Here is a 20,013-nt window from a genome sequence, read left to right on the forward strand (position 1 = left end):
GAGACATAGTCTTGCTCTGTCACCCAGGCTGGACCAGGCTGGAGTACAGTGGAGCAATCTTGGCTCACTGCCACCCCCACCTCCTGGGTTCAAGGAATTCTCCTGCCTTAGCCTCCAGGGTAGCTGGGACTACAGGCACCCACCACCACACCCGACTAATTTTCTTTATATTTTTTAGTAGAGACAGGGTTTCACCATGTTGTCCAGGCTGGTCTCGAACTCCTGACCTCAAGTGATCTGCCCACCTCAGCCTCCCAAAGTGCTAGGATTACAGGCATGAGCCACCATGCCCACCTTATGTAGATGTGCTTCCTTTTACATTGTATTATTTTTTGGAAATTCTGTCTTTTGATCCGTTTTACTAAAAGATGTCTATTTTGATAGCTATCTTAAAAGAGCTGACTCTTGGCTTATTGATTTTTTTTTTCCATCTCATTAACTTCCCCTTTAATTTCTGCAGAGAATAACCTGTCTCTGATGGGGGAAGGACATAGATTATTTCTTGCTTACTCTCTGACTGGTCCCTATTCAAATTGTTGACCAATCCCCAATTTTTGAGCCCCACACATTACACCTCCCTCAACAATATCTGTTGCCTCCAATTCTGAGCATTTCAGTTCTGCAAAATATTTGCCAGGTTCTCATATGTGTTTCCTTATGCAGGTCCTTAGGTTATAGCTTTCTTCCTGCTTCTAATTCAGTTCATCCTCCTCCATAATTCAGTTTTCCAAAAATGTGTTGAAATTTCTCTTATCCTTATATCTTTTCTCCTTTTCTCTTTGCTTAATGTGTTCTACCTTTTAAAATCTCTTATTCTCACTTTAGTGTGTTTTGAAAAGGTCAGGAGAAAATTATGAATGTGGTCAATTCACCATTTTTTTAACCCCAGGCATATAAATCCTATTCTAAAATAGGCATTAACTGAACGTCTGGATGCTATTCTTCTGGAAAAAGCAGAGACTGAGCAACAGTGTCTTTCTCTGAAAAAGGAAAATATAAAAATGAAGCAAGAGGTTGAGGTAAGTCAATATTTTAGTGTTCTTTTTTATTAACTTATATAGTGTAGTCATTAATTTTAGAGGTAAGATTTTAAAAAGCATCTAATCTGATTAACATTTTATAATATAAACAAAGAAACTGAGATTGAGATTTTAAAAGAAAAATAACTGAATCACCGAACTATACAGCAACAGAGGTGAATTTACTTGTTGCTTTATCTTTTTTACAGCTATAATGCTATTCTTTAATAAAAACAAAAAAAAGTAAGTTGGTTTTCACACATGACTAAATACCGTTATCTCTTTAGTTCTAGGCTATTCAGAGACATGCTTCTGTTTCTTGCCTATTAGGTCTGAGCTAATTTGAGTTGTAGATCTAATATTGTAGATTTATATTGTCATACTTGAGATAGGCAGCACCTAAGGAGAATTATTGGAATATCAGTCTCATGTTTCTCCAAATACATTTATTCTCATTTACTTTTCTCTGTACTTAGTTTGTGACTAATATTTTTTGTAAGGGCAGAGGCTTCTTTTGTCTTACTTAAATAATTTATGTGTGCTTATGTTTTGTAATAGGATTCTGTAACTAAGATGGAAGATGCACATAAGGAGTTGGAACAATCACATATAAACTATGTGAAAGAAATTGAAAATTTGAAAAATGAATTGATGGCAGTACGTGCCAAATTCAGTGAAGACAAAGCTAACTTACAAAAGGAACTGGAAGAAGCAATGAATAAGCAATTAGAGCTCTCAGAACAACTTAAGTTTCAGAACAACTCTGAAGATAATGTTAAAAAACTACAAGAAGAGATTGAGAAAATTAGGCCAGCCTTTGAGGAGCAAATTTTATATCTGCAAAAGCAATTAGACGCTACCACTGACGAAAAGAAGGAAACAGTTACTCAACTCCAAAATATCATTGAGGCTAATTCTCAGCATTACCAAAAAAATATTAAGAGTTTGCAGGAGGAACTTTTACAGTTGAAAGCTATACACCAAGAAGAGGTGAAAGAATTAATGTGCCAGATTGAAGCATCAGCTAAGGAACATGAAACAGAGATAAATAAGTTGAATGAGCTAAAAGAGAACTTAGTAAAACAATGTGAGGCAAGTGAAAAGAACATCCAGGAGAAATATGAATGTGAGTTAGAAAATTTAAGGAAAGCCACCACAAATGCAAACCAAGACAATCAGATGTGTTCTCTTCTCTTCCAGGAAAATACATTTGTAGAACAAGTAGTAAATGAAAAAGTCAAACACTTAGAAGATACCTTAAAAGAACTTGAATCTCAACATAGTATCTTAAAAGATGAGGTAACTTATATGAATAATCTTAAGTTGAAACTTGAAATGGATGCTCAACATATAAAGGATGAATTTTTTCATGAACGGGAAGACTTAGAGTTTAAAATTAATGAATTATTACTAGCTAAAGAAGAACAGGGCTGTGTAATTGAAAAATTAAAATCTGAGCTAGCAGGTTTAAATAAACAGTTTTGCTGTACCGTAGAACAGCATAACAAAGAAGTACAGAGTCTTAAGGAACAACATCAAAAAGAAATATCAGAGCTAAATGAGACATCTTTGTCAGATTCAGAAAAAGAAAAATTAACATTAATGTTTGAAATACAGGGTCTTAAGGAACAGTGTGACAACCTACAGCAAGAAAAGCAAGAAGCAATTTTAAATTATGAGAGTTTACGAGAGATTATGGAAATTTTACAAACAGAACTGGGGGAATCTGCTGGAAAAATAAGTCAAGAGTTTGAATCAATGAAGCAACAGCAAGCATCTGATGTTCATGAACTGCAGCAGAAGCTCAGAACTGCCTTTACTGAAAAAGATGCTCTTCTCGAAACTGTGAATCACCTCCAGGGAGAAAATGAAAAGTTACTGTCTCAACAAAAATTGGTACCAGAACTTGAAAATACCATAAAGAACCTTGAAGAAAATAATGGAGTATACTTACTTAGTCTCAGTCAAAGAGATACCATGTTAAAAGAATTAGAAGCAAAGGTAAATTCTCTTACTGAGGAAAAAGATGATTGTATAAATAAACTGAAAAATTCCTATGAAGAACTGGATGATTTCCATAAGAAATGTGAAAGGGAAGAAAGATTGATTCTTGAACTTGGGAAGAAAGTAGAGCAGATAACCCAGTACAACAGTGAACTAGAACAAAAGGTAAATGAATTAACAGGAGGTCTGGAGGAGACTTTAAAAGAAAAGGATCAAAATGACCAAAAACTGGAAAAACTTATGGTTCAAATGAAAGTTCTCTCTGAAGACAAAGAAGTATTGTCAGCTGAAGTGAAGTCTCTTTGTGAGGAAAACAATAAACTCAGTTCAGAAAAAAAACAGTTGAGTAGGGATTTGGAAGTTTTTTTGTCTCAAAAAGATGATGTTATCCTTAAAGAACATATTACTGAATTAGAAAAGAAACTTCAGTTAATGGTTGAAGAGCGAGATAATTTAAATAAACTGCTTGAAAATGAGCAAGTTCAGAAGTTATTTGTCAAAACTCAGTTGTATGGTTTTCTTAAAGGTATGGGGTCTGAAGTTTCAGAAGATAGTGAAGAGAAAGATGTTAATATCCTACAAGCAGTCGGTGAATCCTTGGCAAGAATAAATGAGGAAAAATGCAACCTGGTTTTTCAGTGTGATAAAAAGGTATTCGAGTTAGAAAAAGAGATTAAGTGCCTTCAAGAAGAGAGTGTAGTTCAGTGTGAAGAACTTAAGTCTTTATTAAGAGACTATGAGCAAGAGAAAGTTCTCTTAAGGAAAGAGTTAGAAGAAATCCAGTCAGAGAAAGAGGCCCTGCAATCTGATCTTCTAGAAATGAAGAATGCTAATGAAAAAACAAGGCTTGAAAATCAGAATCTTCTAATTCAAGTTGAGGAAGTATCTCAAACATGTAGCAAAAATGAAATCCATAATGAAAAAGAAAAATGTTTTATAAAGGAACATGAAAACCTAAAGCCGTTATTAGAACAAAAAGAATCAGAATTACGAGATGTGAGAGCAGAGTTGATACTATTAAAGGTACTGTTCATTTGAATTGTAGTGTTTCAAATAAATTCTTAATTCAACTCTAAAATATATGTTAAACATTTTTACACCTTGACATCAAAAGTAAATTTTTACCATTCAAGCTCAAGTGGCAACTTTCTGAAAAGTACATTAGACATTTCCATGTTGTATGTCCAGTTTATTACTTTATTTTTGGGGAGTTTTAGATAATTTTAAAATCTTGAGTTTATAGAAGATTAAATGATTAGGGATTTAAATGTCTTGGTCAGAAGTTTATTAGTCACTAGCAAAACAACTAAACATGAAAAAACTTGAGTTTCATTCTTGTGTGAAATGCTTAGTTATCTTTTGTAAAGAGCACTTTTAAGCAAGAGAATGAGCTTTGGTGGTATTGCTAAAATTTTAGGGTTTTCTTTAAAAATTAAAGATTAAAAGTCGTTTAATCGTTTCCTTATTACACATGTATTTAATGTATCAGGTTGTTTATCTTGGCCTTGGTTACTGTTTTTTTTAATAGTAAATGCCATATGCATAGTAAGGTCGGTATTAATTTTCTGGTCTAACAAGGGAAAATCTGTTGACCAAATTGCTTTTTGTAGGAATTCTCTTTGATAATGATTTTCTTATGCTTAACATGATGGCCGGTTCATTATGGAAAATGAATTCTGATTCTGATTGTTACTTTGTTTGGTTTTGTTTTTCCCCTGTAAACTCTAGGATTCCTTAGCGAAATCACCTTCTGTACAAAATGATCCTCTGTCTTCAGTAAAAGAGTTGGAAGAAAAATTAGGTAACTATAGTTTTACAGATGTTGTCACAATTAGATTCTTGTTAGTGTTAGGGTAGATTGGGAAATACAGTAGCCAAATAATGAGTTGTTAAAAGCACAGTTGGTAGCTCTCTTTTCCTGGAGCTCACATTCTTGCCCCTCTGACACTTGTTTGCCTTCTCTTTCAAAAGTGTTACTTTCTGTTGTTTAACCCAGGCAAGATTGGTGTGATTTATAAATGGTTTCCTGATTTATTTTGGATTTTTCAATCATTTAGCAAACTTTATTTAAATGCCCAACTCTTCTAGGCACTGGTGATAGAAAAGTGGTTGAGGTACAGACCGTGTGCTCAAAGATCTCACTGTTATTGCAGTAGTTTGAAGTGTGGACAAGATACAGTACTGACAACATAGGAACTTACACTGTTTCAAGTTAAGAAAAGCAGCGCAGAATAGGGTTTTCAGCCGAGTCTTGAAGAATGAGAAATTTTACACAGGAAGAAAGGTATTCTAGGAAGAAGGAAGAGCAGGTGCTTGTAGGTTGACATATAGCATACACCAAGGCGCATATTAGGAAGTTCCTGGAGAGGTGCGAGCCACATCATAAACACAACAGTATGATTGATATGCAGAGGAGTTAGGGCTTTATCTTATCCATTTATTCCTCACAATAACATTATAGGATAGCTCTTTTATTACCGTATAAGGATCAGGAAACAAAGACTTAGAAGTATGGAATGTGCCAATGATCCCTGAATTTAATGCCCTATTAGATTAGGGTAAGGGAAGTTGAAGAGTAGAATGACTCCCAGTTGTTTATAATAGGTTATTGGGGCAGATTGGGATGTTCAGTTTTAGAAGTAAGTTTAAATACCAGCCCAAGTAGAGATGTTAGAATGCTATGCAAATCTGGAGTTAAGGGGAGAGACCTAAGCTAGAGATAAATATTTGTAGTTAAAGAGTGGGCATGAAAGCCGGGAGAGGGGGCACGATGGTTCACGCCTATAATCCCAGCACTTTGGGAGGCCAAGGTGGGCAGATCATGAGGTCAGGAGATGGAGACCATCCTGGCTAATGCAGTGAAACCCCGTCTCTACTAAAAATAAAAAAAAAAAAATTAGCCGAGCGTGCTGGTGGGCGCCTGTAGTCCCAGCTACTCGGTAGGCTGAGGCAGTAGAATGGCGTGAAGCCAGGAGGCGGAGCTTGCAGTGAGCCGAGATCACGCCACTGCACTCCAGCCTGGGCGACAGAGCAAGACTCCGTCTCAAAAAAAAATAAAAAACCGGGAGATTGAAATGACCAAGGGAGTATAGCCAAAAGATGGAGACAAGAGACAATTGTCCATTCATGTAAAGATAGAGAAGATAGAGACAACACAGGAAATTGAGAAGGAGCAGCTAGTGAGGTAGGAAAACCTGGAACATAAAATGTCTTAAAAGCTAAGGCAAGTGACAGGAAGTGAAGTGCTTCAAGAGGGAAAAAGTGGTTAGCCATTGCTAGTGCTGCTGATGTATCAAATAAGATGATTACTGAGAACTGACCACTGCCTTAAGCAACAGAGGTCAGTGTCCATGACATGGTGGAACCGGAGTTTGATTGCAGTTTATTCTAGAAAAAAATGGGGGAGGCAATGTTTGAGAGCATATATAGATGACTGTTTTCAAGGGATTTGCTATAGGGGAAAGAAAAAGCAATGGGACAAAACTAGAGGAACCTTGTGGTTTAATTTTTTATTTTATGGGAAGAATAACAGCATGTTTGAGATGTTTCACCTGTCCCTACCCTCTTTAACTGCTTTCACTATTTATTCCTGGCCTTAATTTCTTGATGGTAATTTTTCTTGTTGCATGTTTATAAAATATTGCGAAAAAATCCACTAGAAAGGGGAAAATTGCTACTGCAGAAGAAGGAGGGAGAATTGTTGCTCTGATGCTTGAGTAGGTAAGGAGACATAGGGTGAAATGCAGATGTGGAACGACTGGCCTTTGCTCCACACACAGACACTTCACTATGGTAGCCAGAGGGAAGGCACTGGTGCAAGTAAATTAATAGGCCAGGACAGAAATTCGGATCATAACTGAATTTTTAGAAAAATACCAAGAAATCCTGAACTCTGGAGTTCAAATGGGGTAGGTAGCTAAAGAAGTTAACAGAGAGATCCATATTGGATAGGTAAAACATTACAGGTTTAGTTGTGAAAGTCAGACCCACCAGCCAAGAGGAAGAGTGCACCTATGGAGCATAAATACTGATCTGCATCTGATATCTCCAGTACTTGATCCTAATTGGCACGCTATCATCTAAAGTCCTGGCATACCTGCATTTCCAGGAAATCTAATGAGAAGTTTTGAAAGCCTGTAATTCCTAGAAACTTATGAAATGGCTAGAAAAAAGTAGACTATTTTGGAGGATTAAAGACATTGGAAGCTTTTTACATTGCCTCACATAACGAATAAGCTTCCACTTTAAAAAATGATATTACTGTTTTTACTGCTTATTTTAATATCAAATTACCAATTTTGTGCTCCCAAATAATCTAGGGCTAAAATAAGCAAGTAATTTGAATTTTTTCCTTTTGAGTTCATATGTAATCCATATATTTTCTATGTTTAGGAAATCTGGAAAAAGAATGCAAAGAAAAGGAGGAGAAAATAAATAAGATAAAATTAGTTGCTGTGAAGGCAAAGAAAGAACTAGATTCCAGCAGAAAAGAGGTGAGCTGACTTTAAAAATGTGAGATTCAGGAATCTCATATTTTAAACAATCGAGTTTTTCTATCCATTAAAAAAAAAAAAAAAAAAAACCTCTTTAATTTTACTTGTATTTAAAACAGACCCAGACTGTAAGGGAAGAACTTGAATCTCTTCGGTCAGAAAAGGACCAGTTATCTGCTTCCATGAGAGATCTCATTCAAGGAGCAGAAAGCTATAAGGTAAAAATAGTCATTTTAATAACAAGTTATAAAAGTTATAATCATAACTTCTAAGAAATGTAGTGGAAATGTAAAACTATTGTCCACAAAACAATCACCTTGTATTTTTCAGTAAATCTTTATTCTGTTTTGGGGTGCAATGTAATAGAATCCTAACATCAAGATTTTAAAGTGGTTAAGCTTTAAATAGTGGCATGCTTTTTTTTTTTTAAATGAAGTCTCGCTCTGTTGCCCAGGCTGGAGTGCAGTGGTGTAATCTTGGCTCACTGCAACCTCTGCCCCCAGGTTCCAGCAATTCTCCTGCCACAGCCTCCCAACTAGCTGGGACTACAGGCGCATGACACTGTGCCCGGCTAATTTTTGTATTTTTAGTAGAGATGGGGTTTCACCATGCTGGCCAGGCTGGTCTTGAACTCCTGACCTCATGATCCACCTGCCTCAGCCTCCCAAAGTGCTAGGATTACAGGCATGCGCCACTGCACCTGGCCTAAATAGTGCCTTTAAACTGTTGTTTATAAAAGTAAAATTTTGTTTTGGGATTTCCTAATAAAATCAGTAACAAAAAGATAACCTATTACTACTGTGATTATTTGATATTGTTCTGGCCAAGTGAATAAACCTGAAGCTTAAACAAGGTGAAGCATTGTTATTTGGAGGCAATATGCTTGTTTATCTTAGTAACACGAAAATGTATTATTAAAAATATAAGAATTAAAAATGAAAGTACAACAAAATCACTGAATGCAAGATAAACATCACTACATTTCTTCAGGTTTCATTCAGCAAATTTTATATGGCAGACTGAGTTCTGAGTTCTAGGGCAAGTTGGAGGTCAACCAAATAGACTAAGTTCCTGTCCTCTTAGGACTTAAAAAAATCCCAATGGCAATAACAGGCAAACATACAAAAATAGAAGATACATACTATGTAGAAAAGTAAGTTGGGTAGGCGGAAGAGAGTGAGTGGTAATCAGGCAGGATTTGATGAAAAAAAGAAAATACCACAACAGCATAAAATCTAATCGTAGGAAGCACTTAAATGAGAAATTTTGGCACTCAGTGAAAAAAACTGCAAAACTTACATACGATGACTGACTATTATTTGAACTATCAGTTCTCAGATTGGCTTATAGATTCTAAAACAAATTCATTAAACATTTTAGATTTTTTTTTTGGCTGGATCTTGACAGAAAATTCTAAGTTTTAAGTAAACTAGCAAGAGCAGCTAAATTTTTTTTTTAATGAAAAGAATAAAGTGACATCCTACTCAAAGAGACACTAAAACTTATGACAAGAGTTACAGTAATGTGGTAGAATTCTGATGCAGGAATGGTACAGATTAACGTAGCAGAAGAGATAGTTACTTCCACATAACAACAAACAGGTGCCAGGCTCTCTTCTAAGCACTTTACATATCTCAATACACTTAATGCTCAAAACAACCCCCAAGTATATTAGCATCAACACTTTACAAGTGAGGACTCTGAGGCATAAATCGATTAAAGAACTCAAAAGTCGCAGACTCAGATTTCTTAAGAGACCTCAGGGTCACAGAACAAGTAACAGAGCAAAGCTGGAATTTGAATTCAGGCAGTCTCGTTCCAGATCTGTTGTTTCATCCACTAAGCTATACCATCCCAGTAAAATTTGAAACAGAAATCAATGAAGAAAGAAATTCCTTCTAAGGAATTAGCTTTTTATTTCACTCCACATACCAAAATGTATTCTGGATGGATTAAAAAATTTTGTGAAAATTATTTTTTAAAAACCTAGAATAAAACACTTGATCCTTTAACTGATTTCTGGATACAAAAGACTTTTTCAAACTTTAAATACTAAATTTAGGCCGGGTGCAGTTGCTCACGCCTATAATTCCAGCACTCTGGGAGGCCAAGGTGGGTGAGTCACTTGAGGCCAGGAGTTTGAGATCAGCCTAGCCAACACAGCAAAACCCTGTTTCTACAAAATATACAAAATTTAGCTGGGCATGGTGGCACACGCCTGTAGTCCTAGCTACTCTGATGGCTGAGGCATGAGAATCACTTGAACATGGAAGGTGGCAGTTGCAGTGAGCGGGGAGATTGTACCACTGCACTCCTACCTAAAGTATTTTAATGAATTACAAAGGAAAAGATTGAAAGATTTAACTATTTGAAATTGATATGCCTGGTCTACCTCTGGAAGAAATTAATTTATTATAGGATCTCTTAAAATGTAAAGAAGCAAGTTCCTCATGTAACTTGCTCTTATGAAGAAGCCCATATATAAATTCTAAATGGGTTTTTTATTGGATTTATAAGATCTTTATATATGAGCATACTAATTTTATCATGTGTAGATTTAAATTTTCAAATTTCATTACCATATTTTCATATGTAGTATAAACTTAAGTATAAAAATGTGACGGGATTTAAGGTAGAACTAGAAGTGCTGAAATGTTTAAGAATGTTGATCACTTTTAAAAACACATATACCTACGCTCTATTAAGTTCTTCAGGATGCATCATTATAAAGATACTGAATAATTTTGGAGTTTGTTAATTTGGCTAGTTTTTTCAGTGTTCACATCACTTGTGATAACTTGTATCAGTTTATTAAAAGATCTGAACACGAGTCCTAGAGGAACAATAATTTGTAATTATTCGGATGTTTAGAAGTGTCTACCCTACATACAGAAAGTAAAAGTAGACTCTTGTATGCCTGGCATTCGTTTTTGTTCCAAGACTCTCCTTAGGAATAATACTTGATTAAAATCAGAATTTCCCATAGGGAGCCATTATTTATTATGCCTTGGCATAGCAATTCAGTTTTTACAGCTATTGACAGCAATTGGAACCAGAATGAGTAAAAATGAAGAAGGCCAGTTAGAGACTGAGTGGATAAATATCTCTGATTTTTAGAGGAGCCTACCCAAATATAAAAGAAGCACAGAATCTTCTTTCTATGGAAAAGACCCTAGTGATACCTCAGCCCTGTGTGCATGTGTGCCAGGAAGTAGCAGACTCAGATAAATAAACATACAAAAACACACTTTGGGAGGCTGTGGCTTGAGGATTGCCTGAGGTTAGGAGTTCGAGACCAGTCTGGCCACATGGTGAAACCCCGTCTCTACTAAAAATACAAAAAAAAATAGCCGGATGTGGTGGTGTGTGCCTGTAGTCCCAGCTACTCGGGAGGCTAAGGCAGGGGAATTGCTTGAAGCAGGGAGATGGAGGTTGCAATGAGCTGAGATCGCACCACTGCACTCTGGCCTAGCGACAGAGCAAGACAACGTCTCAAAAAAAAAAAAAAATAAGCCAGATTCTAGATTCCCAAGTCCTGTCTTCTACCACTGAAATCACTAAATGGACAGACTGTAAAATCAAAATTCAGATTGTAGCAGTCAGCCACCAGTTGAGTCAAATAATTCACCGTGTGTAAATCAGAATTAGAAACGAAAGTGCATTAGTCAAGGATCTGATCTGGGAAGCAAGAGCCAGGCATGGTGGCTCACACCTGTTATCCTAGCACTTTGGGAGACCTAGGCAGGCAGATTGTCTGAGCTCAGGAGTTTGAGACCAGCCTGGGCAACATGACAAAACCCTGTCTGTACTAAAAATACAAATATTAGTTGGCCATAGTGGCACACGCCTATAGTCCCAGATACTTGGGAGGCTGAGGGAGGAGAATCACTTGAACCCAGGAGACAGAGGTTACAGTGATCTGAAGTTGCGCCGCTGCGCTCCAGCCTGGGCGACAGAGCAAGACCCCGTCTCAAAAAAAAAGATTTGGCAAGCACGATCCAAAAGAGCATAAATGCCCCAGAAGACCCACCAGAGGCCGGGCTCCGTGGCTTATGCCTATAATTCCAACACTTTGGGAGGCTGAGGCATGTGGATCACCTGAGGTCAGTTCAAGACCACCCTGACCAACATGGTGAAACCTTGTCTCTACTAAAAATAGAAAAATTAGCCAGGTGTGGTGGCACGTGCCTGTAATCCCAACTACCCAGGAGGCTGAGGCAGGAGAATCACTGGAACCTGGGAGGCGGAGGGTGCAGTGAGCCAAGATTTTGCCACTGCACCCCAGCCTGGCAACAGAGACTCCATCTCAAAAAAAAAAAAAAAATCCCACCAGAGAAGCCTGCAGAGGTGAGCCAAGGACATAAGAGGTTCAGGTCCAGAGGAAGGCCACTGCCAGGCTTCACAGTCCTCTTGGTTAATGTCATTTCTCTTTTATGCATAGTATCTCAGTGGAACTTCCAAAAGTAAACTTTGCAAGAAAACATAAACCCTGTGCTAGCAATAAAACCACATTTAGATACCACCTCACTTAAGTCAGGATGGCTACTATTAAAAAGTCAAAAAAATAACAGGTGCTGGTGAGGTTGCAGAGAAAAAGGAACATTTACACTTTTGGTGGGAGCGTAAATTAGTTCAGCCATTGTGGAAAACAGATTCCTCAAAGACCTAAAAACAAATACCATTTGACCCAGCAATCCTGTTACTGGGTATATACCCAAAGGAATATAAGTCATTGTGTAATAAAGACATATGTACGCGTATGTTCTCTGCAGCACTATTCATGATAGTAAAGACATGGAATCAACCTAAAGGCCTGTCAGTGGTAGACTGGATAAAGAAAATTGGTATATATACACCATGGAATACTACACAGCCATTAAAAAAATCAGATTATGTCCTTTGCAGGGACATGGATGAAGCTGGAAGCCACTATCCTTAGCAAACTCATGCAGGAACGGAAAACCAAATACCACATGTTCTCTCTTATAAGTGGGAGCTAAATGATGAGAACACATGGACACATACAGAGGAACAACAGACACTGGGGCCTAACGGAGGGTGGAGGGTGGAAGGAGAGAGAGGATCAGGAAAAATAACTAATGGGTACTAGGCTTAATACTTGGATGGTGAAATTATCTGTACAACAAACCCCTGTGACACAAGTTTGCCTACATAACAAACCTGCACATGTACCCCTGAAATGAAAAGTGAAAAAATTTTTTAAAAACACCATTTACTTCCTGCGGGTGCACAGGCTGTGGCCATCTACCTCTCTGTTGCTCTTGCCATCAGAGAAGATGGCCTTGGAGACGGTGCCGAAGGACCTGCGGCATCTGCGGGCCTGTTTGCTGTGTTGACTGGTCAAGACTATAGACCAGTTTGAATATGATGGTTTTGACAATTGTGATGCATATCTACAAATGAAAGGTAACTGAGAGATGGTGTATGACTCCACCAGCTCCTCCTTTGATGGAATCATTGTGATGATGAGTCCAGAGGACAGCTGGGTCTCCAAGTGGCAGCGAGTCAGTAACTTTAAGCCAGGTGTGTATGCGTGTCAGTCACTGGTTGCCTGCCTCAAGGAATCGTGCGGGAGCTGAAAAGTCGAGAAGTGCCTACAAATCCAGAGACACAGCTATAAAGACCTAGCAAGATGCAGGGCTGCCAGCGTCTTTGCTGTCCACCTCCTGCCTCTGCTTGTTCTGAAACTAAATGAGCAGAACTTCAAATACTTCCTTCCCTCCAATTCAGACTCAGCTGACTGTTGAGAGAGCAGCACATCATTTTATCATTTTATCTTCTTTGGACTACAAGTGGGGTGGGAGGGATTTGGGTTGGTGGATTAACAGATGGAATTGAGGAGAGAGTAGGATGCTGATTTTCCTACCGATGGCCCAAGGCTGTGCCTTCCTTATGCTGAGGACTCTAGGTCGAATGTCAATAAATATGAACCTCTAGGGAAAAAAAAAAAAAAAACACCATTTTGCTAGTAATTTTGCATGCACATTTGTGGGAAGAATAGAAGGTTTCCAGAAACAAAGGCAAAAACAGGATTTATAAGGAAGAAGAGAGAGAAGAACATAAAGAACTACATGCAGTCTCGAAACAATGTCATTTACATATTTTGGTGGATAACCTAATTAGCTTGTGTAGCAGAAAAAGTCTGATCATTCTGTCCTTCAGGCCAACTGGGAATATCAAAGCAAATTCAGTTGGCTTTGGATTCTTCAGGAAATATTGAAAGTGTCACTGCAGAGTATGAGAGACTAAATCTATGAATGTCTTCCAGTGTTCTTTCATTAGCACCTTTCCCTTATATTAGGCCAGGCCTGGAGTATTTCTCTCATCAGAATTCTTCAGGTGGAGTTAGGTATCCAGGTTAAACTTTTTATCCTCTATCCTTAAGTTGTGTTTATGTTTTGGAAGTTCAGTGTTGTTAATGAGTAGAATATTTAACCTTGGAGCTATTATGTTGTTTATATTTAAAATTTTCTTTTCCTTTCATATATTTCCCCCACCCTCCAATACTAAAAGTTTTCCAAAATGTGCTAATTTTATTACCTAATGCCAGTTAGGTATTCTGTTCAACTTGGGTAAATATTTTAAGCATCCAGAATGGACTCATGAATCTTAAGGTGGCTTGATGATAAAGTCTGAACTGTTGAATGCATAATAATATACCAAAGTTAAATCCTTCTTTTATTGAAGAATCTTTTATTAGAATATGAAAAGCAGTCAGAGCAACTGGATGTGGAAAAAGAACGTGCTAACAATTTTGAGCATCATATTGAAGACCTTACAAGACAACTAAGAAATTCGACTTTGCAGGTAATTTTTTAATAAATTCAGAAATGAAAACTATAACAGGTGTATTTTAATCTCAATACTTTGTGCATAAACATAAAAAAAATATAGTCGGAAACAGAATTTATTCCCCCCCACCCCTGGTTTACCCTCCTCCCCACTTGTGAGAGAAGAATAAGACAAAACAGCTAGCAACTATCTTGCTGATTATTCTAATCTTAATTCCCCTAGAGGATTGGTTGGTTGGTTGGGGGTTGGTTGGTTTTTCATTTCTGCTCTTTACTCTGCCAGTGCACCTGGTCTCTTGTAAGGTTTACCATATTAGTGTTTCAGTGACAGATTTTAAAACTTATTCTTAATTTAACATTATCGTTCTGTAGCATGGACTTTGAAATCTTCATTTGTTACACTATGCCAGTATTCTCATTAATGTACCTGTTCATTCTTCTCTGCTGTATATGTTTTCTGCATGTTTATAGTAATGAATCATTTGTCATTTCAGTGTGAAAAAATAAATTCTGATAATGAAGATCTGCTGGCTCGTATTGAGACACTACAGTCTAATGCCAAATTATTAGAAGTACAGATTTTAGAAGTCCAGAGAGCCAAAGCAATGGTAGACAAAGAATTAGAAGCTGAAAAACTTCAGAAAGAACAGAAGATAAAGGTAAAAACAATCCTGCGAGATTGATTCACATATATATGATGCATTTACCAAAATATTATTTAAATGAAGGGAAGACTTACTAAAGAGTAGCATTTATAAATACAGCACAGTTCATTAATTCCTTAATACCAACCATAAATTTGAGAATCCATGCTGTGATTTGGGGGTGTATATATTTTAAACATTGAAATATTACCAAACTTTCTGTATTTTAGTGTGTCAGATTTATTTTTATTTATTTATTTATTTATTTTGAGACAGAGTCTTGCTCTGTTGCCCAGGCTGGAGTGCAGTGGTGCAATCTCAGCTCACTGCAAGCTCCGCCTCCTGGATTCACGCCGTTCTCCTGCCTGAGCCTCCCGAGTAGCTGAGATTACAGGCACTCACCACTAAGCCCAGCTAATTTTTTGTGTGTGTTTTTAGTAGACGGGGCTTCACTGTGTTAGCCAGGATGGTCTCAATCTCCTGACCTTGTGATCTGCCCGCCTGGGCCTCTCAGAGTGCTGGGATTACAGGCGTGAACCACTACGCCCCACCGTCAGATTTATTTTAAAGCCCCTTAAAAATACCTTTTTAATGTTGGTTGGGTTGTGTGGGTTGTTTTTATTTTTAATTTCAGGAACATGCCACTACTGTAAATGAACTTGAAGAACTTCAGGTACAACTTCAAAAGGAAAAGAAACAGCTTCAGAAAACCATGCAAGAATTAGAGCTGGTTAAAAAGGTAAAATAAAACACTAGGATCAAAATTGGTGTAATATTCACGTTGTTCTGTTTTGTTGTTCTCTTTGTTCTGTTCTTTCTGTGATCTTGCTCTGTGGTCCAGGCTGGAGTGCAGTGGCATGATCTCGGCTCACTGCAACCTCTGCCTCCCGAGTTCAAAGCACTTATTGAGCCTCAGCCTCCCGAGTAGCTGAGATTCCATGCATGCACCACCACACCCAGCTAACTTTTTGTATTTTTGGTAGATAAGGAGTTTCACCATTTTGGTGAAGCTTGTCTTGAACCCCTGACCTCAAATGATCCGCCCATCTCAGCCTCCCAAAGTGCTGGGATTACGGGTGTGAGCCACCGCACCCAGCCTGCATTGTTAAACTATTCTATACATGTTGAAAAGAAATATTTTAGAATGTTACTTTTGGTACTAAAATAATGCTTTATAAATTACTTGCTCAAAAAATTGAAAATTTAACTTCTCTAAGTACCAGTCCTTTCAGAAGAATCTAGGCTCATGAGTTATAAGATTTTGGTTTGACGTTTCATTTTGTGGACATGATTGTTGTATGACACATAAAGATTTAATTAATGTCAAAGCTTGAAATTTGTATTATACTTAAAACTTTGGCTGACTTTACTCCTTCAAAGATTAGGCTAAAAAGATACTGTTATGTAAGAGCCACTTGAAATATTAGTATTTTATAAATAAGAGCTCCACAGGCTACAACTGCCCATTGTAGTTCGTTATAATGAAATAAAATGAAACTAAGAAAGTTGGGTTAAACTATTAGAAAATATTTTGTGAAATTAAAAACTAGAAAATATCCAATTCCTCATTTCTTCGTTACAGTGTAAACGATTTGAGTATTACAGAAAAGCACCCATTTATTGCTGTGGCATCATTTTAGCAATTTTACAAATGAACTGATCTACTATTGTCTAAATCTTTTATTTATAAAATGTGCAGGATGCCCAACAAACCACATTGATGAATATGGAAATAGCTGATTATGAACGTTTGATGAAAGAACTAAATCAAAAGTTAACTAATAAAAACAACAAGATAGAAGATTTGGAGCAAGAAATAAAAATTCAAAAACAGAAACAAGAAACCCTACAAGAAGAAATAAGTGAGTTAAATAAAGTTCACTTTACCTTTTAATTATTTCATCATAACAACTTGATTTAGTGGGGGGCATTACTTGTTTATTTCACCAGTCTTTCACTGTCAGTCAGGTGTTCAACAGTGATAAATGTTACTGGGGCCCAGAATGGATGTAAAACTGTTTGCCATTAAGATGTTTATAGTCCACATTTATTCACTTTAACATTTCTTAAGTACCTTGCTGTTGTCTAGGTTAACTGAGATTGTCATGGGTTGTAATTGTGAAAGCTGGGAGATGGGTGCAGTAGAGTTCATGGCACTGTTGTTCCTACTGTCACATATGTTTGAAGTATTCCATAATAAAAAGCTAAAACAGGCTTCTTTTAAAGATAAGCCAATACAAAGAAGACATTATTTGTGTATTCAGATTCACTCATAAAAAATGTTTCATCTTTTTCTGCTGAAATTATTTCTTGTGCTAGCTTCATTACAGTCTTCAGTACAACAATATGAAGAAAAAAACACCAAAATCAAGCAATTGCTTGTGAAAACCAAAAAGGAACTGGCAGATTCAAAGCAAGCAGTATGTTAATTTTTCAGTTTCATATTTTAGTACTTATTCATAATTTACTTATGAGTAACATTTTAAAAAATTTAACCAAGATTCTCATTCTGTAGGAAACTGATCACTTAATACTTCAAGCATCTTTAAAAGGTGAGCTGGAGGCAAGCCAGCAGCAAGTAGAAGTCTATAAAGTAAGGTTTTTACTTTTTAAGATTAAAAAAATGTTTTTTCATGTAGAAGTGAGGTACCAATCAGAGATTTTACTAATTATCCTATAAGGATATCTAGAAAGATTCCTCAACATTTTGAGGAATTTGCAACAATAAATCAAGTCTGGTATGTGACTGGAGTATATTGTTTAGCTCAAGCTAGATTATTTTCATATATTTGGAAATTTGTAATACACTGTAGAATAGTGCAAAATAAGCATGCATCTGAACTTTGAAAATGATATTGCAGTCACAAGAAACAGTTTATAAAATGATTTTATATGTTTGCTACGTTTGTATAGATTTTTATATATATAATGTCTTGAAGTATTTAAACATTGTATGTTAAATATGTAGTCTGGGATTTTCATTTTTTTTAATTGATGTTGGTTTAAGAAAAGATAAATTAGTGAGAAAATGTCCTACTTGTCTCTAATTTTTCAATAATAATATATAAAAATATTTCGCTACTTAATTATGCCTTATATGTACTTATGTCTTAAACCTAAAGTTTGTGTTTTAAGGAAAACCTCTTTAACTAGTGAAGGTAGGATTTGCTAAAGCTAAATTTAAAGATTTACCCCCAGATACAGCTGGCTGAAATAACATCAGAGAAACACAAAATCCACGAGCACCTGAAAACCTCTGCAGAACAGCACCAGCGGACGCTAAGTGCGTACCAGCAGAGAGTGACAGCGCTACAGGAAGAGAGTCGTGCTGCCAAGGTGCGTTCTTCAGGGCAGCCACAGCGAGCCACTGGGATTTTATTGTCAGCTAGTCATTGGTGTTTACTCCAGGGTGTGCTCTCCCTTTTTAGTATTTTGCTGTTAAGAGCCCTTACTAGATTAAGACCTGTTCAGTTAATCTGCCTCTAACCCCAATCCCATGCCAACCCCAGTCGTAATTTGGATCACTTTTTTTGCCAAAAGGAAAAACATGATGTTTTTTCCATTTCAACCTTGTTTTGCAATTGATATGTCACTTCTTTATAAAACTTTTTTTTATTAGGAAGGTGTTACACTTCTTTCTGAGGGCTAAATGATTATAAGATAACATTTTAATAGCACGGCTGTGGGGGCCTAATTTATTGTCATCATCCAAAATAGGCAAAGTGCAGTGGTTGTGTTAGATGCAGGTCTTATTTAAGCAATCATGGCAACACTGTTGTGGGAGTTTACAGATCACTTCAGGAAAGTGGAAGACCTAGAACTTAACACCACCCTGTTTTGAAAACTGAAGTTCAAATAATTTATTTGAGTTAATTTGTCTCAAATTTATGAAAGGGATGTCATAAGAGAAAATGTTTACAAAGTTCCAAAAGCACATAGTGCCACTATAAAATGTATGGTTAGTAAATTAATCTACCAGGGTAGAAGACATGGTAGAAACGGATCTCTTATCAGAAAAAAATATATATATTATTGAGAGGCCTTTAAAAAGTGTACAGCCTCCCAATGGATATCCTGATTACCCTGATTTGCTTATTACACATTGTATGTATCCATCAAAATATCACATGCACCCCATAAATATGTACAATTATGTATCAATTGAAAAGAAAATTGGCCGGGCGCGGTGGCTGAAGCCTGTAATCCCAGCACTTTGGGAGGCCGAGACGGGGAGATCGAGACCATCCTGGCTAACCCGGTGAAACTCCGTCTCTACTAAAAAATACAAAAAAACTAGCCGGGCGAGGTGGCGGGCGCCTATAGTCCCAGCTACTCGGGAGGCTGAGGCAGGAGAATGGCGTGAATCCGGGAGGCGGAGCTTGCAGTGAGCTGAGATCCAGCCACTGCACTGCAGCCTGGGCGACAGAGCAAGACTCCGTCTCAAAAAAAAAAAAAAAGAAAAAAAAAGAAAAGAATATTAAGTGTAAAGCCAACAGAAGTATACTTTGTAGCAGGGTTAATCAAGGAACCAAAAAGTATGTCAGCCATTTTTCTTACTTTAAAAAACAGGTTTTTATCTCAATTTGTTAATCTCTGAAAGAAAATAGAAGGACCCTGTTATAATACAAAACATTTCTCTCTTTTAAATGTTACAGGCAGAACAAGCTACTGTAACCTCTGAATTCGAGAGCTACAAAGTCCGAGTTCATAACGTTCTAAAACAACAGAAAAATAAATCTATGTCTCAGGCTGAAACTGAGGGCGCTAAACAAGAAAGGTAAAGTCTAAATTAAATATGCAGAGTTTTCCTCCCACAATGCAGGTTCTTCACCAAATAGATTGAAAATCCTATTATGTTTTTGTGTGTGTGTGTGGTTTTTTTTTTTTGAGACAGAGTTTCGCTCTTGTTGCCCAGGCTGGAGTGCAGTGGTGCAATCTCAGCTTGCTGCCACCTCTGCTTCCCGGGTTCAAGCGATTCTCCAGCCTCAGCCTCCTGAGTAGCTGGGATTACAGGCATGCACCATCACGCTGAGCTAATTTT

The 20,013-nt window shown here is 37.1% G+C and overlaps 1 protein-coding gene across 2 annotated transcripts in view; it reads left to right on the plus strand.

Moving 5' to 3' along the window:
* GCC2 (GRIP and coiled-coil domain containing 2) overlaps nucleotides 1-20,013 on the plus strand; it is a 62,462-nt gene that overhangs the window by 21,790 nt on the left and 20,659 nt on the right. For both annotated transcript variants that reach the window (XM_011959502.1, XM_011959503.1), the window contains 13 exons: nucleotides 915-1,019; nucleotides 1,578-4,046; nucleotides 4,752-4,824; nucleotides 7,416-7,516; nucleotides 7,636-7,734; nucleotides 14,225-14,344; nucleotides 14,823-14,987; nucleotides 15,607-15,711; nucleotides 16,672-16,834; nucleotides 17,292-17,392; nucleotides 17,488-17,565; nucleotides 18,171-18,308; nucleotides 19,628-19,749. In XM_011959502.1, the coding sequence (XP_011814892.1) occupies nucleotides 915-1,019; nucleotides 1,578-4,046; nucleotides 4,752-4,824; nucleotides 7,416-7,516; nucleotides 7,636-7,734; nucleotides 14,225-14,344; nucleotides 14,823-14,987; nucleotides 15,607-15,711; nucleotides 16,672-16,834; nucleotides 17,292-17,392; nucleotides 17,488-17,565; nucleotides 18,171-18,308; nucleotides 19,628-19,749 (3,839 nt within the window). The remainder of the gene's footprint in view (nucleotides 1-914; nucleotides 1,020-1,577; nucleotides 4,047-4,751; nucleotides 4,825-7,415; nucleotides 7,517-7,635; nucleotides 7,735-14,224; nucleotides 14,345-14,822; nucleotides 14,988-15,606; nucleotides 15,712-16,671; nucleotides 16,835-17,291; nucleotides 17,393-17,487; nucleotides 17,566-18,170; nucleotides 18,309-19,627; nucleotides 19,750-20,013) is intronic.

Source organism: Colobus angolensis, unplaced genomic scaffold (assembly GCF_000951035.1).
Source record: "Colobus angolensis palliatus isolate OR3802 unplaced genomic scaffold, Cang.pa_1.0 Scaffold498, whole genome shotgun sequence".
In the NCBI taxonomy this organism is placed as follows: Eukaryota; Metazoa; Chordata; class Mammalia; order Primates; family Cercopithecidae; genus Colobus; species Colobus angolensis.